A 21,910-nucleotide genomic window follows, 5' to 3' on the forward strand; every position below is an offset into this window, starting at 1 on the left:
CATATTACTATTAGATGTTCGATGTGTCTCTTAGAATCACAATGTTTTTTGTAAATCATGTCACTTATGTCCAACTTACACACTTTAGGGGAGAGTCGGGTAGTATCGGACATCGGGTAATATCGGACAGTGAGTTTCTTTCATCTACCACACGATGATAGTACCTGATTGAAATGGTTACGTTTCTGTGATGTCGCATAGAGAAACGTAACCATGTCATTCAGGTACTACCATATGGTGGTATATGAAAGAAACGCACTGTCCGATATTACCCGATGTCCGATACTACCCGACTCTCCCCTATACCGTAATATATTTCCACCCCTGACTGAAAAATAATCATCTCCGAAATCATTTACAAGCACAGACGAAGTTGCATATTTTATTAGCGGCATTTTACTGCACGCACACATTATAATTCACTGCAATTTCACTGTTACGCACGGCGAGCTCACTATAACTCACTCACTTTCACTATAAATCTAACACATAGTACGTATATTATACTACTGTCTATAAGTGAATTCCTTAAGCCTATTCTTAACCTCCTGAGTCCTGAGATTTTTGTTTTATTTTTAAAGTTCAATATAATTCTACACTTCAAAAAAGTCACTGGAATGAGGAAAAATGTTGAAAAATTTCTGCATGTTACAGTTTGGGCACAAATGCAGGTATATTATACTACACTTCGGATCTCTTCACATATATCTTATATCACATTTTTTTAACCTTAAAATACAACGTTTACTGTGTATTTATTTCGAAACCATGTCCTACGATGCCTTGTCCATTTTCATTTACAAATATAGGGACATCATTTCATTTTTAATAACATTTTTAATATTAACCTGGCTATACCTTTGGATCAACGCCGTTTGTTACCCCCTTCCACGACTGGAGTTCGATGACTCTGGCGTAAAATACAAACAAATCAATCTACTAGGTATAGGAGGGAAGAAAAGTAGTTCGTCCATTTACGTAAACTAGGAAATATCGCGATTTTGAGTTTCATAATTTTCATTAGGTTTTTGTTTAATCAAAATACAATACTGTATTAACTATAAGTGTTCTTACTCACGAACTGAGCTATCCATTCGGACGTATTCATTATGCAGTGTATATTATACTGTCTACAGCACATTAGCGTACAATATAGAGAAGGGAGTTAAATTGCAAAATAATCATAATATGGATATTTCAACACATTTTTTAAAATGGTGGCCGTTCATTTCGATACAGGCTTCAGTTCTTTTGTCCAATATTATCGCACTATAGACTATTGTACCTAATTCCAATTATCAGTTTCGTCCTTCGTACTAATAACTCATGTTGAAATAATTCTATACCTACTCTACAAAAGAGTACCTTACGTACTTTAAATTCAATCTTCATTTCTGAACGTTCCGAAAAGATAAAATTACTCAGACATGCTATCTACTGTCTATTCAAGTGGTTTTGTCGCAGGGTCGTAGAAAGGGGGGAAATCACGTTACAGTTAATTACTTAACGAATCCCTTTTATTTAAATTATTTTAAACAGTTGTATAATGTTAAGTAGACGTCCAATTCCTAACAGAAATTAATGTTTTCAGAAAAGAGCTAAGACAGCCCATCCACTAGCCTTTACAGAGGGACGAGTATAAGTGGGCGGGGCAAACGGACGACAGTACCTATGCGAAAATATGATTCAATATTGAAATTGAAAGTTCTTTCGTCACTGGAAAACGCGAACATATTTCGGGAACGTACTATACTCACTACCTCAGTAGTGTTTACTATGACCGTAAGGTGACTTTAACTGCATACGCGGTCTGTTCTGTGTGGAGGACGATTGGAAGTTTACTAGTAGAGGGGGTGGGAGTGAAGTACATTCAATAACTCAAGTACAATAAAAATTGAAGTAAAAATAAAATGATGTCCCTGTAGTTGAAACATGCATTGCAATGATTGAATCGATCTTTTTGAGTTTCCTGTAAGTCCTAAGAGATGTCAGGGGCTTGACAAGCACAGGAAAGAAGTGATCGATAACGATTCCACCTAGTGGAAAATTTGAAACTAAATGCATGTATGAAGTATAGTATACATAGGACATAGGAGATTAAAGGCATTTGTGGTTATTTGTAAAGTTTTTAGAACTCTGCAGGTAAAGCATTTTAGTCCTGGGCAGCTAATATTTTATGAGAGCAGTTTGAGATGAAATTTCTACATCAGCAACAAGAGTTTCCTTGTCACAATGTTTTATTATTCATGATGAACACATACACATTGTGTACGAGGCTACATGTCAACAGTTTCTAGTTTAAATATCAACAGATCTATCATTCGTCTCGTGGTCTTATTAAAGAGCAGCTATGCCATGCAATGAACAGGGGGCGCTCGCAGTGCGCTGGAGTTTATGAAGTGGCCGTGAATGAATTAAGAGCTGTTAACGTCAACGTCAGAGTTTTTATCTCGTACTGCTCTGTTGGAGAAGGTGCGCGGCCGAAATAACACAGGACTGTCGACTTAATTTCTGCGTCACAAAAAAGTGGGCAGTACGAGTCAACCAGCAGTGTGCTCTCAGGCAAACATGTGGTGTCCTCGCCTCGCACCGGGATCCTACCTGCCTTGCATAAGACAGCAATGCTTCTGTGCTTACACAAATGATGTACAGGTTTTCCCAAAAGTAAGAGACAGAAGTGAAATTGTTTATCATGTCTCATTTTTATGCTATCTTGACAATACGAATTTTTCTTTTAATGCAAAGAGTATGCCTACTTTTAAGTGTACAGATGTGTGCAAATTAGTAGCCCATACTAAAATCTGTCTATTAGTTCCCCTTGAGAGGAGGAACACGGACTGGAGAACGCCTTCACACGTAAGCCGCTTGGGCGGGTCCTTTATATTACCCGGAATGGAATAGCGGCCACGCTCTAAGGTCCCCGCTACAGATTCCCATACGGGTCGCCTCCGAACTCCCCCTACAGCCTATAGAAGCTTTTTACCTTTCCCAGTAGGCATCACCGCGCTCTCTCAATTCCAGTTCCAAGAACTACCATGACTCCATAGCATGGATAAATATATAATAGGATGCGAAACTGCGGTCAGCACCATCTGGCGGCGGGGGGCTGAAATAAGATGATCAGCGCCCAACGTCGTAGGTGGTGAACATTATAACTACGTGTTGAATACATTACCCAGAGTTCTCTATTTATCCGTTCGAAATATTGCTCGAAGAGACAAGATGGCAGACAGAAACTTGCTAATAAGTGAACATAAAGTGATACTACGTGTGTATAAGCAGTGTATGTTAAACAGTGATGTTTATGGACGTTGTAAAAATAGTGTTGTTGAATGTATTGTAAAGTAATAGTAATACAGGGACATCATTTTATTTTTACTTCAATTTTTATTGTACCCGAGTTTTTTAATGTACTTCACTCTCACCCCTTCTACTAAGGAAGTTCCAACTCCACACAGAACCAAGACCGCAGATAGTAAGCAGTACTGAGTTACTGAGTAAAGTACGTTCCAGAAATATGTTCGCGTTTTCCAGTGACGAAAGAGCTTTCAATATTGAATCATATTTTCGCACAGGTACTGTCCGTTTGCCTACATCGCATCCCGATTTCCCCCACCTGCTTCTGCTCGCCCCTCTGTAACAGCTGGGCTGTCTTAGCTCTTTTCTGAAAACATTAATTTATCTTAGGAATTGGAAGTTTACGTAATATTATACAACTGTTTAATTTAACTTAAATAAAAGGGCCTCGTTAAGTAATTAACTGTCACGTGATTTCCTCCCTTTCTACAATCAGAATTATTTCAACATGAGTTACTAGTACGAAGGACGAAACTGGCAATTGGAATTAGATGCAATAGTCTATAGTGCGATAATATGCACAAAAGAACTGAAGCCTGTATCGAAAGAACGGCCACCATTTTCAAAATTGTGTTTAAGTATTCATATTATGATTATTTTTCAATTTAACTTCTTTCTCTATATTGTACGCTAATGTGCTGTAGACAGTACAATATACACTGCATAATGAATACGTTCGCATGGATAACTCACTTCGTGAGTAAAACACTTATTCTTAATACAATACTGTACTTTGATTAAAGAAAAACCTAATGAAAATTATCAAACTCAAAATCGCGATATTTCCTAGTTTACGTAAATGGATGAACTACTTTTCTTCCCTCCTATACCTAGTAGAGTGATTTGTGTTTTACGCCAGTATCATCGAACTCCAGTCTTGGAGGGGGGAGCAAGCGGTGTTTCCGGTTCTCTAAAGGTATAGACAGGTTAATATTAAAAATGTTAGTAAAAATAAAATGATGTCCCTGTATAATAAATTAAACTATCTAAGTAGTTCTTGCAGACTTTTCCATTCCATTTTTTGTCTCTGTCTGGTTATAGTTTAATTGGGTAGTGTAAAATAGATCGTCTCTTTTATCTTCCTGTTGGCTCCAGTAAGAATTTTCAGTAGAAGATGCTGTGAGGAATAAAAATGTAAATGTTTTATTTTAAATTGGGTTAGTTTTGAATATCGATGAAAGTGGGAGGGAATACTTTCTGCACAGTTTAACATTTTCGTCACCAGGTGCGCTGCTAAATGCATGGAGTAATTAGTTACTCTTTTCGCTACTTGGTGCGCTGCTAGATGTAATAACGCCCCTCCTCCCAACAGGTGGCAGCAAGATCAATTTCTACAACAGCGCCTCTAGTATGTGTTACGGGAAACTCAGTAAGTTTCGCATCCTATTATATATTCATCCATGTCCATAGTTTTGGCCTTTTCAACAACAGACCTCTAATTTCTCTTACCCTGTACTCGCGTGTCCAATCTTGGATCTTCATATTTCTTAAATTGTTTTATTTTATTATTAGTTATTTTATCAACTGCGATGGTTATTTGACGTCTAAATCAGATGAAGTTGATAACGTCTGCGAAATAAGTCCAAAGCCAGCATTTGCTCTTAATGGGTTCAAGGAAACCACGGAAAAAAATCTCAACCAGGAAACTTCTCCCAACCAAAATTTGAACCCGGTCTCGCTCGTTTCATTGTCAGACACGCTAACCGTTACTCCACAGCGGTGACCTTAAGTTGTTAATTACTAAGTTTTTCCACCTGTCTTTCGCTCTTACTGTTGCTTGGAAGCTATCGGTTTTCATTTGTATATTTTCTGGCCAATCTATCATTTAACATCGTGTATAAACACTTTTTGTATTTTACAGAGGCAGGTATTTATGGAGATTAATTTTATCATTTGTGTTTTTTAATATTGGTGTCGGTGGAGATTGATGGAGAATGATTTGTACTCTTGGCGGAGATTAATGGAAATTTTGGAAAATACAATTATTTTGGAATTGGAATATTAAATCAGTATGAATATTACTTTCCAAATAATTAACATTAAAGGTTCGATTGATTTTGGTAAAGGTGTGGTATGGCCAATAGACAACATTTGTTGGATTGAAACTATATTTAACACATGTTCATTACAAAGAAAAGAAACTTGCAGCCCTCAAATTAACACTTTCAAATAATTATTAGTGAAATATTGAATTCCCCGTCTTTTGAGTTCACTAATGTAATCGGAACACTGGAATATCATGCAATGTAGCTTACTTGGATATAAATATAACAAATTCAAGTGAAAAAAAAATCCGAAAAAAATTCAAAATATGAAATTCGCTATAAGCATAAGCCCGCCATCGGTCCCTATCTTGAGCAAGAATAATCCAGTAAATTCTTTACTTCACGAGCAAGATTAATCCAGTAAATTCTTTACTTCACGACTGTATTAACAGTAAAAACAACATCCAACTTACTTACTTACTTACTTATGGCTTTTAAGGAACACGGAGGTTCACTGGCGCCCTCACATAAGCCCGCCATCGCGATGCATCGGTCCCTATCATGAGCAAGATTAAACCAGTCTCTACCACCACATCCCAGCTCCCTCAAATCCATTTTAGTATTATCCTCTCATCTACGCCTTGGTCTCCCCAAAGGTATTTTGCCCTCAAGTCTTCCAACTAACACTCTGTATACATTTCTAGATTCACCCATACGTGCTTCATACCCTGCCCATCTCAAACGTATGGATTTAATGTTCCTCATTATGTTGGGTGAAGAATGCAATGCGTGAAGTTCTGCGTCGTGTAACTTTCTCTATTCTCCTGTAACTTCATCCTTCTTAGCCCCAAATATTTTTCTAAGCACCTTATTTTCGAACATCCTTAACCTCTGTTCTTCTCTCACAGTGAGAGTCCAAGTTTCACAACTATACAAAACAACCGGTAGTAGGCTATACTTACTTATTTACTTACTTACTTAATTACTTTTAAGGAGCCCGGAGGTTCATTGCCGCCCTCACATAAGCCCGCCATTGGTCCCTATCTTGAGCAAGATTAATCCAGTCTGTACCATCATATCCCAGCTCCCTCAAATCCATTTTAATATTATCTTCCCATCTACGTCTCGGCCTCCCTAAAGGTCTTTTTCCCTCCGGCCTCCCAACTAACACTCTATATGCATTTCTGGATTCGCCCATACGTGCTACATACCTTGTCCATCTCAAACCTCTGGATTTAATGTTCCTCATTATGTTAGGTGAAGAATACAAAATGTGCAGTTCTGCGTTGTATAACTTTCTCCATTCTCCTGTAACTTTATCCTTCTCAGCGCCAAATATTTTTCTAAGCACCTTATTTTTTAACACTCTTAACCTCTGTTCCTCTCTCAAAGTGAGAGTCTACGTTTCACAACCATACAGAACTTGTAGTAAAACTGTTTTATAAATTCTAACTTTCTGATTTTTCGAGAGCAGACTGGATGATAAAAGCTTCTCAACCGAATAGTAATAGGCATTTCCCATATTTATTCTGCGTTTAATTTCCTCTCGAGTGTCGTTTATACAGGGTGTTTAAAAAATACGGGGCATTATTTCAGGTATGTATTTCCCACATGTAGACAATCAAAATAGTTCATTACAACATGTGTCCGGAAATGCTTTATTTCCGAGTTATAGCCTTCACAACATTGAAATTCACCGGAACGTTTTTCTTTCCGCAGGTCGTTGCCGTCAAAGGAGACATTAAGAGGGCACTCTGACAGTTCATTCCGAGGCGAAGGTTACATTCAGTGTTGTGTAGGCGTTAGACTGTGCGACATGTATTCAAATCAAGAGCTGGCAGAGATACACTTCATGTACGATAAGGCGGACGGCAATGCTGCGCTGGCTCGTCGTTTGTACCAGGAGAGATACCCACAGCGACAATGTCCAGATCGGAAGACATTTGTACGTCTCCATTACCGTCTGTGCGAGTATGGAAAATTTAACTCTCCTGGTTTGGGAAGGGAACGACCAAGATCTACAACTCCAGAAGTACAGGAGGAGCCTCCACGCTCACCTGATCTGAACCCTCTCGATTTCTACTTGTGGAGCCATTTAAAATCATTGGTTTATTCGTCTCCGGTGCCTGATTTGGAATCCCTTCGGAATCGAATTGTGGCATGTTCTGAGGACATACGCAATACTCCTGGAGTTTGGGATCGTGTTCGCAGGTCAATGAGACATCGATGTGAGGTCTGTATTCAAGCAGGAGGTGGACATTTTTTAACATCTTCTGTAATGACAACGACCTGCGGAAAGAAAAACGTTCCGGTGAATTTCAATGTTGTGAAGGCCATAACTCGGAAATTAAGCATTTCCGGACACATATTGTAATGAACTATTTTGATTGTCTACATGTGGGAAATACATACCTGAAATTATGCCCCGTATTCTTCAAACACTCTGTATTTGTTACTGTTGCTCCAAGGTATAAACAACATCCAAGCTAGGAGAAAATCACAGTTGATACAACGTCCTTAAACACCGATCATAAAAAATATTTTTATAACGAAAGTATAAGAATGGAATCGTGAACACAGACTGCCTCACAGGTCGTAAACTGCACGCAGATGTGGGAGACGTGATCACGCTGCGGAGTAGACACTCGCCAAGAGCCAAGCGGGGTAGTTCCTCTGGCGATTCCAAGTCTGCGGTCACTGCAGCTGACATCAATGGCAGTAGTAATGGTGGGATTTATTAAACACAGTGCTGGCAGCACTGGCAGGCTAGTAAAACACTGCGTCACTGGCCTCCAAAGTGAGGTCCAGGTGATGTTTGTTTTATCAGGACCAAAAGAAATTTAAGAAGTTTCGTTCAACTTCGCGAACTAAAGATTTAACACACCTTTGCACGAAATCTTTCTCCTTCGGACTTATTATAGGCTTAAAATCTGTTTCATACAGAATCATTCCAGCCTTTTCCCACAACGTTCTAAAACACGGACGAAATCGTGGTTCCAAACCTCGGCTTTTGAACCGCGATCGAGGTCTGAATTCTTATGCGATTTCTAAAACGAAGTCGAGACGCGGCTTGAGAAGAAACCGAGGTTCGTGGGTTTTATATATGGCAACGCAGCTTAGAATCGATTTTTATTCTTGTAAACAGTCGATATTGGAAAGGAAAGAACATCGGGATTAATATATATATATATATATATATATATATATATATATATATATAGTTTGTAGTGGCAGTGCAAAGAATTTGAACAGTGAAATGTTTTTGAAGTGTTAGTGAAATCAGGATAGAATCAGTGAAATGTGTCGTAGTTGCAGTGCAGTGAGTGAGTTGACAGCGAAATGAGTGTAACGTTGAAAGGTACTTGTGCAGATATGAACATATACTCGTGGGTTTTAGTTCGATCTTAGTTTTAAGATACAAATTAGAATATTTCAAATGTTATTTTAAGTGATCGTTTCATTTAATTTACTATATTCCCTGTTGTTGTTGTTGTTGTTATTATTATTATTATTATTAGTATTAATTATTAGTATTATTATTAATTGTATTTTAATTAATAAGTTTATTATTGTCATTATTGAGTGTAATTAGTTACCACTGCCACCGGGTATATACCCATTGCAGTGTGAATAAATACATACATATATATATATATATATATATATATATATATATATATATATTTAATATTGGTCGACCAGCAAACTTGCTATACAGACCACTGTTAAATTATGGAATATCACATGCAGAATATCATGCTGAGGTTGGCTCTAAAGGCTCCTCTAATTAATTTAAATTAATTAATTAAACATTTTTGTGAATTATGTGAACAAAGATATGATGATTTTCTGTGTTAAATTATGAAGAGTCGTCAGTATGACTAAGAAGGATGTCTTGAGGGAGTTTCCTTTTAAGTCGAGATGGCTGACAAGATCTTGCTCCAATGTTATATGTCACAGCTCCAGGAACACCAGGAAGTTTGTTGAAGAAAGATTTTGACATTGAATGGATGTACTGTTCTAGTGGAAGAATTCCCAATTCTTGATGCAGTTGTTGATTTCTTACAAACCAGGGGGCATTTGTTGCAGTACGCAGGAACTTGTTCTGGAGAACTTGTAGGCGATGCATGTGTGTCTTATTTGCAGTCCCCCACACTGGCGCTGCATAAGTTAAAAGAGGTCGTACAAGCGAGGTGTAGAGTAGCATTGAACAGTCCAATCCAATTTGTGAACGTCTATTAACCAAAGGGTATAATTTTCGCATTCTAGAAGAGGTTAGTGTAACAATGCGTGTTATATGGGCATTCCATGTAAGTTTCGTGTCTAATAATATTCCCAAATATTTGACAGCTTCTTGACTAGAGAGCCATGTAACTTGTTCATTTAGAAGAACCAATGGAGGTGGATTATGAATAGGCCTTAAAGAGAAGATTTTAGCTTCTGTCTTGGTAATGTTGAGTAGTAATCTCCAGTCAGAGAACCATTTAGACAGCTCCTGTAAGGATGTCTGAAGAGTGCTGATTGCAGTATTTAGATTACTATGAGAATAAAAGAGAATTGTATCGTCAGCATACATAGCTATGTGTGACGGTTGTTAACATGGAATGTCATATGTGAAGATATTGAAGAGAATTGGTGACAGTATAGATCCTTATGGTACTCCGGCTAAAACTGGACGAAGCGTTGATTTAATGCCATCTATACGTACTGAGAACTGACGCTCGGATAAAAAACTTTTGACGATGCGTGTGAGATAGTCAGGAAAACCAATTCTATATAATTTTAGCATTAAACCATCATGCCAAACAGTATCAAATGCTGGATTAATATTTATACCGAATTGTACAAAGTCACATTCTTTTGTTCTCAGCTAATGTATTGTTGTATTTACAAATTTACAGAATATATGTGCGTTTAAAATACTAGTATTAATTAGTATTTAATAGGGAACGGATTTTTGAGTACTAGAATGATATTGCCAAAATAATTAATTAGCATAAATTGAGCGTTTATATTGTAGTTTATCATTTGTTCATAACTACTACCAACATTAACTACCTGAAAACCCGGTTCTAAGGAATTATTAACCTAAATATTAACTGGATTAAAATTTCAATTGAAACTAAAATGTATTATGGTTCTATTTTCACATATACTAGGCTAGTACTATGTGGAAAACCCCAGTAGCATAAAACTTAAAAATAACAAGACAAAATCAAGTTTGCTTTATATTTTTATAGCCCCACATCAATTTCGAGTATTAAATAAAATGTTCAAAATTACTGTAAAAACTAAGAATTAAGTTATACAGTCTTATGGGCATAAATTTGTAATTAATATAAAATATTATATCTTACTTCCCTGAAATGAACAAGAAGGTGTAAAAAAAATTGTCAACCCGCCACCTCTTGCACTTCGTTGCAGATTATTATTTAGCGTTCTTGCTCAATTTTGTGTTGATTCCTTCGAAAATCGAAATATTCGTCTGAAATTATCGTTGTTATACAGTTACAAAGGATTATCTCCGACACTCATCACTCTAATCTGGTGATTTAATAACGTAGAGACAAATTTTCATTTGACTATTTCGTCTATACGACGTCATTCCATTTTCGACCAATGAAGTGTAATGAAATTTTGAATTCCAACCAATCACAGTCCGACTTTGCGATAATTTCTGCAGCTAGATTTATCGCTATCAATTTATCGCATGGTCCTTCTTTTGTTTAGTCGTTGTCGCCAACTGTTTCCCCGTAAATTGATGATCATGAATACATTAAGATGCAACTACACGGTTAAACTTTTCTTTCAACTTTAAAGCAATGAATGCAAGATTGATATTTAATATTAATTAATATATTTACGCAGTGAAGACCACGTTCAAAACGGCGCACCATGTAGACACAAAATCTTTATGCATCTTAATTGAACGTACCTTTTAAACTTGATTCTTTCAATATTCTTCCCAGATTGCACGCATACGCGATTGGAATATTGAACTGTGTAGATGCAGCTTTAGTTCCGTTACACACTACAGCGAGAATGCGTTTGTCGAGCTATAAAAAATGCTTTCGTGTAGCACTGATTGTAAGTAACGGTCGAAACAAGGCACAGCTGACATTGATCCTGCTTCCACAGGTAGGCCTAACGTAACCTATAAAATTGTAGCCTATAACATTTGTATTGAAATTAAACAATTAATAGACGTTCAAAATTATGTAACATCACCGCATGTCAAACTCAAAGACCTTGCATAGTAATAATGTCTTTGATCAAACTGCCTTTCGTATGGCGTAATAAAATTCGTGTTTTAATTAGGCCTATCTATCTTCACTGTGTAGCAACATGTCTCGCTGTGAATACCTAAGCATTGGTATATAGCTGTGCCCACTGTTACTGTTAAATTAAATTATGATTTCAGCAGATAATGAAAATGTATTTCTTATAATAATAAGATAAAAGTGCAGTACATATAATTAACAATGTTAAACCTGTATTTCGCTTTTCGCAATTGGCATTACTAAATAATAACATCGAATTTCTTTATTGCAATAATCGATATTCATATACGAGTATTTCAACTTCATAATGTCTGAATAGGTTAAGTATTCGTTAATATACAATTATTAACATTTTGTGATCGAATTTTAGGGATATATTATTTAAATTTTTATTTTATTCACGAAATAGTCCTAATAAATGTCACTCGAGGTCTGAGTTTTTCCAGATAAATCCACTCCCTTCGCTCGTGGATTTATCGGGAGATCTCAGACCTCTCGTGACATTACTACAGATAATTATCCAGCTGATCTACTATCTTCATCTTGTATACATGAAGCCGTGGTTTTAAACCTACCCCAGCCGTGGTCTCTGCTTCAGACCATGGTTTCGAGCCATGGCTCAGAAAAATGAAAAAGATCTCGTTTTATAAATCCAAACGGAGTTTAAAGCCATGGCCGGGGTCTAGACCTCGTTTTAGAAATCGACCCTCAGTATTTTCCCTCTGTTCTTCGCATTGTAACCCAGTCATTTATTGCTTTAATATTACGTTTCTTCTTATGGCTTTTTTAAATTGGTTCATTTTATGACGCTTTATCAACTGAAATGGCTATCTAGCGTCTGAGTAAATGAAAGTGGTGGTGCCAGCGAAATAAATGCAGAATACATCGCCTAAAATTACCCAGAATTTCCTCTTAAGGGAAATGAGTAGTGATGCCTCTGCAATTAAAGAATTTTAGTACAAAAATACAGTTGAATATTTCTGTGTTCAGAGTCGAATAAAAATTTCAATCATTCTGAATTAGTGGTATAAAAGACAACTAATTAGTTTCTTATCAGTGGCGTAGCATGAAATTTTGAGCAGGGGAAGCTAACTCAAGTTGTCTTTCATGCAATATGAGAAAACGTATTACAAAAATACAGTCTTAAAATAAATAGTAGTCAATTTCAAGTCAGCAGTCGAAGATTGGTTGGAACATCGTAAGTAACACCAATAGGGCATGACCTCAAATGACACGTAATAAAATATAATTTCACGGTTTACACATATCTCTTAACAAATAGACACGTATACGTATAACATTAGCTCACTCCCTGTCATAGCTAGAGAAATCACAATATTAGTATCATTACGTAAGTATGCGTCTGTCTTTTGGTTGTGTCCTTCATTGACAGCAAGGGAGTCGCTCATTTGTTTTTTAAATCACACTTTTGTTCGTAAGTCAGTTTTGATAATACAATTGTCCTAAAAAAATTCAAGTAAATTAGTGTCAGGAACTGTTATTTCGCTCATTATTTATTATATCAGCCACAGCGCACACTAACACTTCAACTGAGAACAACTGACGAAAAGGGATAACTCGGAAACTACTTATTTTAAATGTTAAAGCTAGCTTCTTTGCGAGCCTTGCGACTAGGGTAGCTTAGTTAGAAAGGGATGGAAAATCTGCGGGGTGGATTACACAGAAGAAACCAGTCTGCTTGGAAGCTGGTGTGTGCAGGTTTCTTGTTTACTGCTGCATCACAAATCATCCTGAGCTGCTGCATCGCAATATTTAACGCGTAAATATAAATTCTATTAAAATTAATAAATAATTTTCTCCATAAACTACAGGTTTATTATGAAATTATTATTAACTGGGGAAGATAAGCTTTTTAGCTTACATTGACGCTACGCCATTGTTTCTTATCCAAGTGCAAAATAAAGGTCCTAACTGATAACCTGTTTTCCCACTTTGCTAAACGTATCTAATTTTTCAGGTGCTCATTACTTTCTACAATCTTTACTCATATACTTTGTATTTTTTAAGTTATCAACTAATGTATATTGTAAATTCTAAAGCAAAATGGTTAAATATTTCACCCTTAGTGGAACAGAAAAAATAATAAAAAATATTGAACTTCGATTAACAATGTTTGCCATTTTTTCAATGCATATAGGCCTAATTAGGTTCCGTATTCCAGCTACCTATAAACTGGAAAGAAAGTTATCCGATTCGAAGTATATGTGACGTCACAGCGCAGGTACAGATAGGCCTACGTTCGTATACAAAAGAGTTACACATCCTCTGCCCTCTTCCTCTAGAAAGTCAAACCGGGACGCAATTATAGTGAGTAGTCTTATCGATCACTGCTCTTACTAGTCGTATTATTTAAATAATTACATCTTTGCGGTTGATTGAACGTTCATTGCAGAGGTAAGATGCCTTGGGTAAGACGCTCAAGCGTGTAATATTGCAGGGCATAGTTGAGGATATTTGAACTAATATATTCATTGTCAATATAGGTACAATTACATAAAAATTGTGTAAAATAGACGTAAAAGTGTCTAGAAACAGTGCACTGAAAGGCACTGCAATACCAAAATGCACAGAAAGTGTCTTGAACGTAATCCAAAAGAACCAGTACCACAAAAATCTGAAAATTATGAAGGTATTAACTCGACGTTAGCATAGATTTGTGTAGCGTACCATGATGTTCAGTGTCAACATCACAATAAATATATTATTTAATCTACATTTTAGAGAATTTCTAGAAAAGTACGTGAAAATTAGTGGGTTTTCAGTGATGAGCGACATGCAATATCCTAATGAAACACGAAAAAATATTAGACAATAGGAATATCTTGTACTACATCATGCACCAATAACGTCATTTGCTATTGAAAGAATTTCTTGCAATATAAAATCATTTCAAGTAACATCCGCATATGTTCAAGTTCCATAACTTACGAATGCACGTTATTATTCACTGCAAAGATCAAGCATGTGTTTACTAGGATATCTTCAGAATGTTAGGAGTTGACTGTACTCCCACGAACACGCAGCGACGACGTATTTATGTCCTTATCCGTTGCATTAGGCCTACCTGTTTTCGGCGTACTATATACCCAATGTGCCTCTAACTTCAGTCTTTAGGTAGCTGGAATACGAAACCTACATATAATATATTTTTCCTAGTGTTATGTATGTGATATTCTTAAATACATAGGTCTACTTTGCAGAACACAGGCTGCAGAAAACACTGTAAAAATTTCATATAAAAGTTTGCGATAAATGTGTAAGAAAAATGTAATTTTGTTGTTAAAATTGAAAAAATAATCTGTACGAAGTAACTATGGAATTAACAAATTTCTAGCTTCAGAATACTAGCAAATTAAATAAATTATATTTCTTAATTATTCATGCCCTAATTCTAATATTCTTTTACCCTTAAAACTAAAGAAAAAGAGTATTTTAACAACTTCAAATTAATGTAACTCTGAAAATATTGAGATTAGGACAAATGTTTATATGACAATTTTTCCTCAAAATGTCTCCAGGAATATGTTCCGTAAGTGGCCGTAACTCCCCGAGAATCACTCTGAATACATTTTACGGACCAATAGGCCTACTGAGAAAGACGAGTATGATGACAAAGTTATTACAGTAATAAATATTTTATTACACCAAAATAGAGGTGCAAAGTACAGGGACATCATTTTATTTTTACTTCAATTTTTATTGCACCCGAGTGTTTGAATGTACTTCACTCCCACCCCTTCTACTAGTAAACTTCCAACCGTTCACGACACAGAGCCGAGGGCGCGTAAGCAGTACTGAGTTAGTGAGTATAGTACGTTCCAGAAATATGTTCGCGTTTTCCAGTGACGAAAGAGCTTTCAATATTGAATCATATTTTCGCACAGGTACTGTCGTCCGTTTGCCTACATCGCATCCCGGTTTCCCCCACCTGCTTCTGTTCGCCCCACTGTAAAGTCTAGTAGCTGGGCTATCTTAGCTTTTTTCTGAAAACATTCATTTCTGTTAGGAATTGGACGTCTACGTAATATTATACAATTGTTTAAAATAACTTAAATAAAAGGGCCTCGTTAAGTAATTAACTGTCACGTGATCCCCCCCCCCTTTCTACGACCCTGCGACAAAACCACTTGGACGGACAGTAGAGAGCATTTCTGAGTAATTTTATCTTTTCGGATCGGGCAGAAGTGAAGATTGAATTTACAGTACGTAAGGTACTCTTTTATAGAGTAGGTACAGAATTATTTCAACATGAGTTACTAGTACGAAGGACGAAACTGGTAATTGGGATTAGGTACAATAGTCTATAGTGCGATAATATGCACAAACGAACTGAAGCCTGTATCGAAATGAACGGCCACCATTTTCAAAAATGTGTTTAAATATCCATATTATGATTATTTTTCTATTTAACTTCATTCTCTATATTGTACGCTAATGTGCTGTAGCAGTACAATATACATTGCATAATTAATACGTCCGAATGGATAGCTCAATTCGTGAGTAAAAACACTAAGTGTTAATACAGTACGGTATTTTGATTAAACAAAAACCTAATGAAAATTATCAAACTCAAAATTGCGATATTTCCTAATTTACATAAATGGATGAACTACTTTTTTTCCCTCCTATACCTAGTAAAGTGATTTGTATTTTACGCCAGTATCGAACTCCAGTCGTGGAAGGGGTAGCAAACGGCGTTTCCTGTTTCAATCGTTAATAGTAAGGTATAGCCAGATTAATATTAAAAATGTTAGTAAAAATAAAATGATGTCCCTGTATATGCACAGTACCAGCCGCCACTGTTACTAGTTCAACAGTTCTGTTTACATTTACGCGCCCGACCCTACCTTACGTTGAGTCAATGCAAGGGACATGAACCAGTCAGGAAACTAGTAACCATCCCCTCCGTATTCGTTCGCGTCTTGGGAACACGAGTTTGACAGGATGGTATATGTACAGTATGTCATTCGTTATCTTGTGTAACCAAATGCATGTGTGCGTCGTAGCTTACAGTATGAACTTCACTAGAGAAGGCAATCATATTAACTATGAATACACTAGATTAACAAAAGTTCAAAATTGTTATAGGGTTGTTGGAATTAAGCTTTTTAATTTACTTCCCCGAGTGCAGCATCCGAGGATTATTGTAAGGTTCCGTACCAAGCTGTTTTTTACGGTGATGCAGCATCCTTCTGTCTGATGCTTTTCCAATTCAATGCGGGCTAAAGCAAGGAGATGCACTATCACCTTTACTTTTTAACTTTGCTCTAGAATATGCTATTGGGAAAGTTCAGAATAACACAGAGGGTTTGGAATTGAACGGGTTACATCAGCTTCTATGCTGATGACGTGAATATGGTACGAGAAAATCCATAAACGATTAGGGAAAACAAGGAAATTTTTCTTGAAGCAAGTAAAGAGATAGGTTTGAAAATAAACCCCGAAAACGAAGTATATGATTGTCTCGTGACCAGAATATTCTACGAAATGGAAATATTAAAATTGGAGATTTATCTTTCGAAGAGGTGGAAAAATTCAAATATCTTGGAGCAACAGTAATGAATATAAAAGACACTAGGGAGTAAATTAAACGCAGAATAAATAGGGGAAATGCGTGTTATTATTCGGTTGACAAGCTTTTGTCATCTAGTCTGCTGTCAAAAAAATTTGAAAGTTAGAATTTATAAATTAGTTATATTACCGGTTGTTCTGTATGGTTGTGAAACTTGGGCACTCACTTTGATTTTTTATTATTTTATTGTGTTATTTTACGACGCTGTATCAACATCTAGGTTATTTAGCGTCTGAATGATATGAAGGTGATAATGCCGGTGAAATGAGTCCAGGGTCCAACACCGAAAGTCACCCAGAATCTGCTCGTATTGAGTTGAGGGAAAACCCCGGAAAACTCTCACTTTGACAGAGGAACAGAGATTAAGGGTGATTGAGAATAAGGTTCTTAGGAAAATATTTGGGGCTAAAAAAGAATAAGTTACAGGAGAATGGAGAAAGTTACACAACGCAGAACTACACGCATTGTATTCTTCACCTGACATAATTAGGAACATTAAATCCAGACGTTTGAGATGGGTAGGGCATGTAGCACGTATGGGCGAATCCAGAAATGCATATAGAATGTTAGTTGGGAGGCCGGAGGGAAAAAAGACCTTTGGGGAGACCGAGACATAGATGGGAGGATAATATTAAAATGGATTTGAGGACAGTGGGATATGATGATAGAGACTGGATTAATCTTGCACAGGATAGGAACTGATGGCGGGCTTATGTGAGGGCAGCAATGAACCTGCGGGTTCCTTAAAAGCCATTTGTAAGAAAAGATTCTTAAGAAATAATCCTTCCATCAAATAGTCACGATTTAATGTCGTTTGTCGTCAGCTTGTAGACTGTGTAATTCCATTTATCAGTAAATTAATATTTTTGTAAAATAATATAGCCTATTTTAGGCTATATTACAAATTGCCAATTTACATCCGATGGGTCTATCTAATGATCCGCGGATCAGAGTTTGAGAAACCTTAATCATAAGAATGAAAGGTTGAATCTGGAAACTTCGAAAATTACGGAGTCGAAAGCTTCATAAAGGCATACTACCTTATATAAAAGAAAATACAACAGCAAATACAAGATACGAGTAATGTTCTAGCCTTAGGAGGGTTGGGTTCACAAAGTTGATAACTATTTCTAAGATAATCCTTCAATTAAACTTATTATGAAAGGATTAACAGTACTGTTCGTCCGAGTGGTTACGTTGCAGTCGTCGAAAAGGGGGAAATCACGTGGATATCCACGGACTCTGGCGTGTGCTCGATTACACTAACCTCTAGCGCTTGAAAGTGGAACTAAACGCCAGCGCACAGAGAAACGAAACAGGAAAATTCTTTAAAAAGAATGGACGCTGATGCTATGTTCTTCTCGAAGAGTTAAGAATATCTCAGATTGTGCTCGCTGGTACTTCTGTTTAATACTTAGAATTGTTCAGAAATATGCATGAATCGCTGGACTTCCAGTAAAATGTTACTGAAACAAAATCAAAGCTTCTGGGGACAAACAGGGGATATTTGCTCCCTGGGAACAATAACTAAAAACCGGGGACTGTCCTCGGAAATCAAGGACGTCTGGTCAGCCTAACTAAAATCCATTTCTGGCAAGCATTATCTCCTGGAAAACTGTACATTTTAATGCATTTCTTGAACAACAAAATTCATCACTTAAATAATCATCATGAACGGCAAAATCAAATGTTTAGAATACTGTAATAATTGTTTACATTATGCAAAAATAAGGGTGTCTCAGTGAAACGTACAGGTCAGTTTCTGTCAGATGCGTTTCCAATTCACTGTGGGCTAAAGCAAGGAGATGCACTATCACCTTTACTTTTTAACTTTGCTCTAGAGTATGCCATTAGAAAAGTCCAGGATAACAGAGAGGGTTTGGAATTGAACGGGTTACATCAGCTGCTTGTCTATGCGGATGACGTGAATATGTTAGGAGAAAATCCACAAACGATTAGGGAAAACACGGGAATTTTACTGGAAGCAAGTAAAGAGATAGGTTTGGAAGTAAATCCCGAAAAGACAAAGTATATGATTATGTCTCGTGACGGGAATATTGTACGAAATGGAAATATAAAAATTGGAAATTTGTCTTTTGAAGAGGTGGAGAAGTTCAAATATCTTGGAGCAACAGTAACAAATATAAATGATACTCGGGAGGAAATTAAACACAGAATAAATATGGAAAATGCCTGTTATTATTCGGTTGAGAAGCTTTTGTCATCCAGTCTGCTGTCAAAAAATCTTAAAGTTAGAATTTATAAAACAGTTATATTACCGGTTGTTCTTTATGGTTGTGAAACTTGGACTCTCACTTTGAGAGAGGAACATAGGTTAAGGGTGTTTGAGAATAAGGTGCTTAGGAAAATATTTGGGGCTAAGAGGGATGTAGTTACAGGAGAATGGAGAAAGTTACACAACACAGAACTGCACGCATTGTATTCTTGGCCTGACATAATTCGTTACCTGCTAGCATCAGGGACTGTCGAAATAAAATTCAATTCAAACGCAAACTTACTAGGCACTTGGTCAGTAATTGAGACTCGTTCAGACATGGTTTCTTGTAAATAGTTCTCTTAATCTATCACAAAATATTTCAATATCCGGTAATTTCATCACTATAGAATTTTTTTATTGTAGGTTTAATTTGTAATTCAGTAAATACAAAAATATTCTTTGTTCTTAACTTCTATGATAAAATGTCTAGCTTTCATTAATCAGGTATTCTTGTCGTACTTTAATTTTTATTGTAATTGTAAATTTAATATTAATTGTAATTTTATTGTTCATGTTATAGTTGTAATCAATCCCCTGGTAGAGGGGCAGAGAAGGCCTGACGGCCTTATCTCTACCAGGTTAAATAAATAAATACTAATACTAATAATTAGGAACATTAAATCCAGTCGTTTGAGATGGGCAGGGCATGTAGAACGTATGGGCGAATCCAGAAATGCATATAGAGTGTTAGTTGGGTGGCCGAAGGAAAAAAGACCTTTAGGGAGGCCGAGACGTAGATGGTAAGATAATATAAAAATGGATTTGAGGGAGGTGGGATATGATGATAGAGACTGGATTAATCTTGCTCAGGATAGGAACCAATGGCGGGCTTATGTGAGGGCCGCAATGAACCTCCGGGTTCCTTAAAAGCCAGTAAGTTTGTAAGTAAGTAAGTAAGTAAGGGCGAAAAATGCTCGAAGAGAAAAAAAATACGGGAGACGAGAGACTGTTAAAAATTAGGGGCAAATAGGAGAGATCCCAGGAAATACGGGAGGGTTGTTATTATTATTATTATTATTATTATTATTATTATTATTATTATTATTACCACAATCATTCTCACAATAATACATGCATACATATATACACACACGCACACGCACACAAAAAGAATACAACCAAAAATTTGTAATTAATCGGCACTCACTTGTTATTACGATGGTCAGGAAAAGATACATAAACTCCAGTGTCATCTGCGGTAGCATCATTGCTGCGTGTTGAATGTCCTAATTCGCGGGTAAGAATTTCACGATTAAACTGTATGTTCTGTTGTTCGTTTTCTTCTCTTTTATCACTCACACGAAATACACAGAACACACAAATACACAATGTAAGTATGCTAGTTCAATTTTTAGACTTAAGGAAACGTAGTATTTATTTAGAACTTTTTACACAACGCTGTAATGTTGACATTCTGTACTAACCTCTAAGTTACTAGAGCATCCATAAGCACGTGAAAAGCTTCGAGACTAAGCAATTTTATTGTTTTAAACTGTTGAATCTGTGAGTTTATTCCTATCACTTCATCGCATCACAATTATAAACTAAAACAAAACCATAACCTCCAATAAAAAGTTCGTATATTGCAACAATGTTCGTTAAAAGTATTTAGGAATCAAACATTAATCGGAATTGTAACAAAATCACGGAAGCTTAACAAATATTCTACATTTCAACAATAGAAAATGTCAGCGTCTTCCCTATAAATAATAACACTGATGGTTTCTGTTACACGAATGCATTCGTTGCGTTTGTTTCTCTGTCACCTTCAATCTCCCTCCCTCATGAGGTCGTCATACGTCACTTGTTTTGTTACCGCGGACAAGAGTCAACTGAACATCAACACAGGACACGCTCGCTCGCCACAGCTGGAGATGCTTAGGCCAGGCCTGCGCAATCAGAGCGATCTAGGCGCCCGCGTTTGGAGCCAAGCCCTGGCAAAATGTTAAGCAAAACCCACACACAACTTTCTCATTAATACCAATAGAATGGGGTCTAACAGAGATGAATTCACAGAGGGGACAAATTATATCCTCTGCAACAAAAAATTCGGATTTAATTTATATAATTCTAATAATATGTAGGCCTACGTGGTTTATACAGAGACATCATTATATTTTTACTTCAATTTTTATTGTACCTGAGTTTTTGAATGTACTTCACTCCCACCCCTTCTACTAATGAGGTTCAACCGTCCTCCACACAGATCCAAGACCGCATATACAGTCATAGAAGCCTTACGGTCATAGTAAACAGTACGTTTCAAAAATATGTTCGCGTTTTCCAGTGACGAAAGAGCTTTCAATATTGAATCATTTTCACACAGGTACTGTCGTCCATTTGCCTACGTCGTATCCCGGTTTCCCCCACCAGTTTTTATTCGCCAGCTAGTGGTTGGGTTGTCTTAGCTCTTTTC

The 21,910-nt window shown here is 36.6% G+C and overlaps 1 protein-coding gene across 1 annotated transcript in view; it reads right to left on the reverse strand.

The window, feature by feature from the left end:
• The window catches only part of LOC138699506 (uncharacterized), a 539,758-nt gene extending 518,916 nt beyond the window's left edge, over window positions 1-20,842 (reverse strand). Inside the window, exon 1 of the mRNA XM_069825447.1 lies at window positions 20,642-20,842. Coding sequence (XP_069681548.1) covers window positions 20,642-20,702 — 61 coding nt within the window. The 5' untranslated portion in view covers window positions 20,703-20,842. The remainder of the gene's footprint in view (window positions 1-20,641) is intronic.
• Window positions 20,843-21,910: the final 1,068 nt, after the last annotated feature.

Source organism: Periplaneta americana, chromosome 5 (assembly GCF_040183065.1).
Source record: "Periplaneta americana isolate PAMFEO1 chromosome 5, P.americana_PAMFEO1_priV1, whole genome shotgun sequence".
Classification (NCBI taxonomy): Eukaryota; Metazoa; Arthropoda; class Insecta; order Blattodea; family Blattidae; genus Periplaneta; species Periplaneta americana.